The 7,668-nt window shown below is 39.6% G+C and overlaps 1 protein-coding gene across 1 annotated transcript in view; it reads left to right on the plus strand.

The window, feature by feature from the left end:
* LOC142151091 (very-long-chain 3-oxoacyl-CoA reductase-B-like) overlaps positions 1-6,877 on the plus strand; it is a 29,643-nt gene extending 22,766 nt beyond the window's left edge. The window contains exons 8-11 of the mRNA XM_075206403.1: positions 577-658; positions 5,002-5,067; positions 5,402-5,551; positions 6,031-6,877. Coding sequence (XP_075062504.1) covers positions 577-658; positions 5,002-5,067; positions 5,402-5,551; positions 6,031-6,141 — 409 coding nt within the window. The 3' untranslated portion in view covers positions 6,142-6,877. The remainder of the gene's footprint in view (positions 1-576; positions 659-5,001; positions 5,068-5,401; positions 5,552-6,030) is intronic.
* The last annotated feature ends 791 nt before the right edge of the window (positions 6,878-7,668 follow it).

Below are 7,668 nucleotides of genomic sequence, written 5' to 3' on the forward strand. Positions count from 1 at the left end.
ATGGTTATGCTGAGTAGATTGTAGTGGTTTAGTTGATGGCTATGCTAAGTAGATGGCAGTGTTTTGGCCGATGGTTATGCTTAGTGGATGGTAGTGTATTGGTTGATGGTTATGCTGAGTGGATGGTAATGTATTGGTTGATGGTTGTGCTATGTAGATGGTAGTGTTTTGGTTGGAGATTGTGTTGCGTAGATGGCATTGTTTGGTTGATGGTTATGCAGAGTAGATGGCACTGTTTGGTTGATGGTTTTGCTGAGTAGATGGCAGTGTTTGGTTGGTGTTTGGGATGAGAATATGGTAGTGTGTTGGTTGATGGTTATGCTGAGTGGATGGTAGTGTTTTGCTGATGGTTATACTGAGTGGATGGGAGTGGATTGGTTGATGTTTATGCTGAGTAGATGGTAGTATTTGGTTGATGGTTATGCTTAGTAGATGATAGTGGTTTAGTTGATGGCTAGGCTAAGTAGATGGCAGTGTTTGGTTGATGGTTGTGTTGTATACATAGATGGTAATGAAGTTTGTTTTATTCCTCTTCTTTTCTTTTACCATCTGTTTTACTGTTTTTTCTGTTTTTAGGAAGAAAGGCTTGATTATAAACATATCGTCAGAAGCTGGCACCCGCCCTTTTCCCATGATTACAATGTACAGTGCCTCTAAGGTACATTTATAATGGCTCTATAGCAAAGATATATAAGACACTGAGCAATGGACTTACCTTTTCACTAAATATGCAGTAAACACAAACACCACCATTTCTGCAATCAATACCTCAGAATCCTCAAGTAGGACAGTTAAGAACATGTAACGCATTACATACTGACAAACATTCCAAAAATTTAATGTAAAATGAAAAAACTGGATGGATTCATTTCATATAGAGGTGCATCTTCCTGCTGCAGGGTTACAGGAGCGTCATATAACTACTGTGTGCTATTGGGAAACCCTTCTGTTTCCACTATCTTACTCTCAGCCTGTGGCTTTCTTCTGCCTCCATTCTCCCCCTCATCATGTCACTGCCCCTGTCACATGCAGCCCTGTCCTCACTAACACATCACTCATCTCCTGATATACTTTGTGCTACTGGGGGACCCTGCACCTTCCATTATATAACTCTCAGTTTGTGACTTCCTGCTGCTTCCATTCCCCTCCTCACATCATGTCACTGCCCTTGCTATATGCAGTCCAGGCATACTCTGTGCTGCTGGAGGACCCTGCTCCTTCCATTATATGACTCTCAGTCTGTGACTTCCTGCTGCCTCCATCACATACATCAGTCAGTTACACACATCAGTTAAACACATCTGTGGGCAGCACGCTGGCTTAGAGGTTAGCACTTCTGTCTCACAGCACTGGGGTCACGAGTTCGATTCTGTGTGGAGTTTGTATGTTTTTCCTGTGTTGCGTGGGTTTCCTTCGGGTGCTCCAGTTTCCTCCCACACTCCAAAAACATACTGGTAGGTTAATTGGCTGCTATTAAATTGCCCTTAGTCTCTCTTGGTTTGTGTGTGTATGTTAGGGAATTTATATTGTAAGCTCCAATGGGGCAGGGACTGATGTGAATGAGTAATGAGTTTTCTGTACAGCGCTGCGGAATTAGTGGCGCTATATAAATAGATGATGATGATTACCTTCCTCAGATCATGAACAAGAGGTGAATGATACATGATAAGCTGCTCTGTCCCTAGTCAAATTTATTTTAAAAATCAGAAGAACATAGGCCCAATACAGGACACATTACTATTTAGCAGCAGTCATGCCTATAATTTAGTAGGTCATGCCCCATTTGCCTTTGAGAAATCAGGACTGCCATGCAAAAATCGTAAATGTCATAAGGAAAACAAATTTGCCGATTATAACATCAGGTTAGATGGTTTGGAGAAAGAAACCATAAGCGTTAGCTAGTATTCAGGTGTGGAGAAGAATATCTATGTTTGATGTAATATTGGGGATCAATTACTGATCGGGAGAAAAATGGGGTAAAGAGCGCCTATTTGTACGCCAGGCGCCCGCAACAGAGTGTGCAGCCATTCAACGTATTATGTCCATCTGCAAACGCTTTGAGCACAATTTCTCAGGAAAGTGGCTAGTGACAGATATCCATAAGCAAAAGTGAAGAACCATTACTAGTTGGCTCCTGACCACTCCAATATTACAGCAAATTGCCTCAGATTTCCTCTGCCTGCCAGAACTTAGAGATCTAGGGGTAAATGTATCAATCTGAGAGTTTTACTGCGGGTTTGAAAAAACAATCAGATTCTAGCTATCATTTAGTTAGTACATTCTACAAACTGACAGCTAGAATCTGATTGGTTGCTATAGGCAACATCTCCACTTTTCAAACCCGCCAGAAAACTCTCAGCTTGATACATTTACCCCCTAGTGTAACCTGGATCTAACAATGATTTACATGTCAGCTACTGTTAGATCCAGGTTACACTGAATCTACAAATGCTGGCAATAGGAGAAACCGTTGTTTCTTAATTAAAAAATGGTTACAAAATGTGAAAAACAAGAAATCTACCTGGATTTATAGGTTCATACTTTACTTACAGTACACATATTTAGTACAAGTTAACCCGTGCATGATACTCATGCATTCTAGTCAAATCAAGCTACTTAAGGTGTTAAAAAGGTTCTTGTCATCTTCATCGCCACACACACACGCCGCTAGGCTTTTATATATTAGATAATGCTAAGAATTTTTTAGGTCAGTGTAGTATATAACTCCGCCCAGCAGGTGGCGCTGCAGCTTGAGCACTCTGTCACCCGGTAGTTTTTTCCACACACACACACACACACACACTAACACAGCATGTGTGTTCATGAGGTAAAATTACCTCACGAAAATGAGTTTGAGCCCTCAACTCATAAATTTAGCCTTTACTACCCCTCCCACGGGGGGAAGGGGGGATGATGGAAGTTAACTGACTTCACTATTATAATTTTTTTGTCAAATAATGTCAGTATACCAAATTTCAGGTCAATTGGATGAGCCCTTTCTGAGAAAAGTTTTTTTCCACACACACACACACACTAACACACGCCGCTAGGCTTTTATATATTAGATTAGAAGATAATGCTAAGAATTTAGTAGGTCAGTGTAGTATATAACTCCGCCCAGCAGGTGGCGCTGCAGCTTGAGCACTCTGTCACCCGGTAGTTTTTTACACACACACACACACACACACACTAACACACGCAGCTAGGCTTTTATATATTAGATGTCTATACTGACCAAAGAAAAGCTTACTTCTCTCCAAACACAAGAATGTGAAATTCACGAGAGAGAGAGAGAGAGATGGAAGCAGTCAGTTTGGTTGCCTCACCCTCTGAACATTGTAAAGTGCTTTGAGTCCCTTTGGGGGATGAGTGCTATATAAATAAAGAATCATTTTTAAAATTAAACAGGTATTGCAGGGGGTACTTGAAAAATAAGCTTCACCTGTGGAAAAGCACTTGATATATAGGGCAAAGTAATAAGACTTTTTGCACTTTGATAAATCTGCTTCAGACCCTTTAAGATGCATTAGAATATCCTGCTAAACCAAATCTTTCTTACGTACAGAAGCGGACATGTAGTTATAGGTAACCCACAGTCACCATGGAGCGTATCAAACCTGTAATTAGAGGTTTGCAAATGATTTGCAGGCGCTTTACTAAGACATTGGCAGTCAGTCAGCAATGGATTAAGATTTGCCAAGTGTGTTGTAGCAAAGGTGAAATTTCTTCGACACAAGTCGGGAAGTTGTTCCTGCTGCATTACCTAGGTTATTCAAGCTTAAATGCTTCGTAGCTATTGCTTTAGAAACATAAAAAAATAAACATGTTTTTGTACATGGCCACAAGTTGGACATAAGTGTCTGAGGGTTGTCCTCTGCTGTCAAGATGACAAATCTGTCAGACCTGGACGCACCCTTAACTCCGAGCATGGCGTACGTACGCATACACTCGCGTGCGACTTTTTCAATCGCAAACTGGGCTTACGATTTCATTCCATTCTGATTCATCCGCATAGGGTAAAATACTAATATGCAGCGGTTCAAACCCATAACCAAGGTAACCGATATAAAGCATCTAAACAGTTCTACAGGGTGATTCAAAAGTCGCAGTACACCCTTTTATTTTAAAAACTCTACAGGAAACTGGGAAACCTGAATACTCCAGTAAGGAATGGGTGACGTGGTCTATCTTTTACGGTATGTACCAAACATGGGCGCCATCTTGAAATCGGCCAATCGGCCCAATTCCTGTAGAGTTTTTGAAATAAAAGGGTGTACTGCGACTTTTGAATCACCCTGTATATCACTGTATTAAAAGAACTTTGTAATCAAAGTAGAAAAGTTATCAATAAATAGAAAAATATATTCGCCAAAAGAAAATCTTTTAACGAGATGAGATAACAACTGTATCACTCGGATATCGTGGCGTGACAAAATCGGAACACATTGGGATACCGACCGTATTAAAACAGGTACAGGGATTCACAAAACCGAAGGAACAGAAAGAAATGTTATTGGGAGCGCATGGCAGTAGTGTAAGTGTAAGCCCCGCACTGCCATAAGCCAGCATTGCAATAAAGAAGATACAATGGAATATATATAAATATATATAAAACTAGGACCTGGAAGTGTTGGTGCAGGGGATACCCATTCCAGGTCCCCTCCGCATCCTCCAGGGTTCCATTCAGTGCTGATATTGCCAAGATCTGGCATTATTATTGAGAGCAGCTCTTCCCAATCACATGGGGGCAGCCTAAATAACAACGTAAAAATGTACAGTAGGGGCTTTTGTTCCTTGTAATAAACAAGTTTTCCTAAGAAACATGACATCAGAATTCACAGATGATAAGGAATGACATCGCAACTCTTCATTTGTACAGATATTATTTATTCAATCTAAATATTAACATCACTTGAGTATTATACAATGTTTGCTTTCTTTTCATGGACCATTTTCGTACAGCTTATTAACCTATAAATTTCCCCATCACCTCCTGCATAGGTGTTCGTGGACTTCTTCTCCCGCAGTCTCAATGTCGAGTACAAATCTGAGGGTATTACAGTGCAGGTAATAATAGTACATTAGTGGATGTCCCTGCAACCAGCAGCTGTGTATAACACTGTGTCAGCCAGACTTCATCCGCATATTATTTCCAGCACTCTTTCCTGGTTTTCGTGACATCACAAGATAACTTATAAGCACATACTGCAGAGCAAAAATATATTTGAACAGCAATTAAGTTTGCATTTATACGTACATACCTCCCAACTTTTGGTTGTCCCAAATTGGTGCAGAGCCTTTTTTGCAGTATTGTAATAGTTCAGTGCAGTGTCCTCCTTTGCCTCGTCCTGTGAGCTGACACTTTTTCGGCTCCCTAGAGATTCTGGTTCTATCTCCGCAGTGCGTGATGCCTCTCCTCGTCTCCACCAACTTGACGGCCAAAATACAGAGTAACGCTTTCATTAAGACCGCCGACGACTTTGCCCGGGAAGCCCTCAACACTGTGGGGTACACCATTCGAACTAGTGGCTGCCTCTCCCACTCCGTGCAGGTATAAAATGACATTGTTCTCGTTAAACACATTTCTCTGGTGATGTAAACTCTACTGTTGAAGCACATAGTAACTGTAATATATGTTTATAGGAGGTATATGTTTAATATGCAGATATGTATAGATCACACCCTAACATGTAATAAATGTTTTTTTTCCAATAAGAAAACAGTATCTTAAATAGTCATGAAATCTTACACATTAAACAAAATGCTTTTTGCAAGTAACGCCTTACATCTTAAATAGGAATCATATTGTCCATTAACAGATTTACTCACAGGAACTTTGCCATACATAATACGAATTGCTTCCCTAAGTTCACACCATAAACATATAACAAACATATTCACGATCACTGTAATTTTACAAAATGTTTGCATGTGGACTTGTGAATGTGATTAATAGATCTTATGTTGTACAGTTCTGTGATCATTGATCCTTTAAATGGATCTTCATGCTATTTCAAATCTTTTTTCCAGAGTTACGTAATAGACCAGGTCCTCTCCGACTATGTCATCAGTTCCGATCTCTGTGCCAGCATCGCTTATAGCATGAACAAGTCTGTGGGTAAATTGTCGAAAGTGGATTAAAGCACATCAAGAAGAAGGGAGGGGAAGTCGGGCTATGCCAGTCCCTGAAATACTAAGACCATCTCCGGCCTTGACTCCTGCAACGTGCCGCTATCTGCTCTTCACCCACCCATCTTTCCCCTCTACAAAACATTCTAAATGCTGCGGCAAGATTGATCTGCCTCTCTTGCTTCTCTATGTATGAGATGTGTCCTATAGCTATAGATCCATCTAATATGTAATTAAATAATACATATAGTTCCCGCTATACTTAGAGAACTACTGCCATCTACTGTCCAAAGTTAGTGTTGTTTTCTACGATTTAAAAAGAGGAATCAATTATTTCAGTTCAGGCTGTAGAACCATTTTAATGAGAGCAAAATGAGATAATCTTTCAGATCTCTCTTGTGAGTGATGAAAACCTGTGTCAGTTCTCCTCCATGCTGATATTAATGCATGTTTCAGGCTCGAAGTGGGTTCCACATGCAAATAGCTGGAAAATCATTTATTGATCATTTCACCTTGTTTTAAAATTAATCATATTTTAATATACACCTTTTGTGTCAGTTTGTCATTGTTTCTTTGTGATAGTATTTCGGGATTATAATCTGTGTGACCTGGTACAGTTGTACGTAATAAGAGAAGTGGTACTGTGCAGTTATCCACATCTGTTCCTAGCTCAAAGTACAATATACTGTGCGGGAAATGCAAATGTGTGTCTCATATGGGAATATAAAACAATTCATTTACAAGAGAACACCTCTCCGTATCTCTTTTGTAAAAAACACTCTATTTGGTAAAGACGAAAAGAAGGTAATTGTTACTGCTACAATAAACCCTATTTATCAAAATAAATATTGCCAGGGTAGTTGAGCGTTTCTCAGAATACTTCTGTGATACTGCCCCTGAACCATGGCAAGCGTTACTCACCGCTTTACCATGAAAAATTATTTAAACGGTACTACATTAAAATAACGGTTTATAGCAAGAATAAAGAAAACTTAGGGGTATATTTACTAAACTGCGGGTTTGAAAAAGTGGAGATGTTGCCTACAGCAACCAATCAGATTCTAGCTGTCATTTTGTAGAGTGCACTAAATAAATGAAAGCTAGAATCTGATTGGTTGCTATAGGCAACATCTCCACTCTTTCAAACCCGCAGTTTAGTAAATCTAGCCCTTAATGTCTCTGTTCTGGTAAATGGCGTTAGCTTGTGAAGAATAATATTTATCGTGGTAAAAAGGAAATGTTTTTGCAGCTTTATAAATAGAATATTTTCCCCACCTCCATTGAGCTCTATATGAATGGTGAGAGCCAGGGAAACCACAGTTAGTATATAGTGCAAAGTGATACCCCCCATTTAATGCCCCGATAATTGCTGCACATCGGTAAAGGATAGATGTACCACTGCTGAAACAAAAGTGCGAGGAGCACACAAGTGATTACTTTTTTCTTTTTTTTAATTATCCCTTTGTTGTACGCAAAGATAAAATATAATAAACAAGCACAAATACAATTGAACATTTTACTTTGTGTTTTTTTATCAAC

Source organism: Mixophyes fleayi, chromosome 4 (assembly GCF_038048845.1).
Source record: "Mixophyes fleayi isolate aMixFle1 chromosome 4, aMixFle1.hap1, whole genome shotgun sequence".
Taxonomy (NCBI): domain Eukaryota; kingdom Metazoa; phylum Chordata; class Amphibia; order Anura; family Limnodynastidae; genus Mixophyes; species Mixophyes fleayi.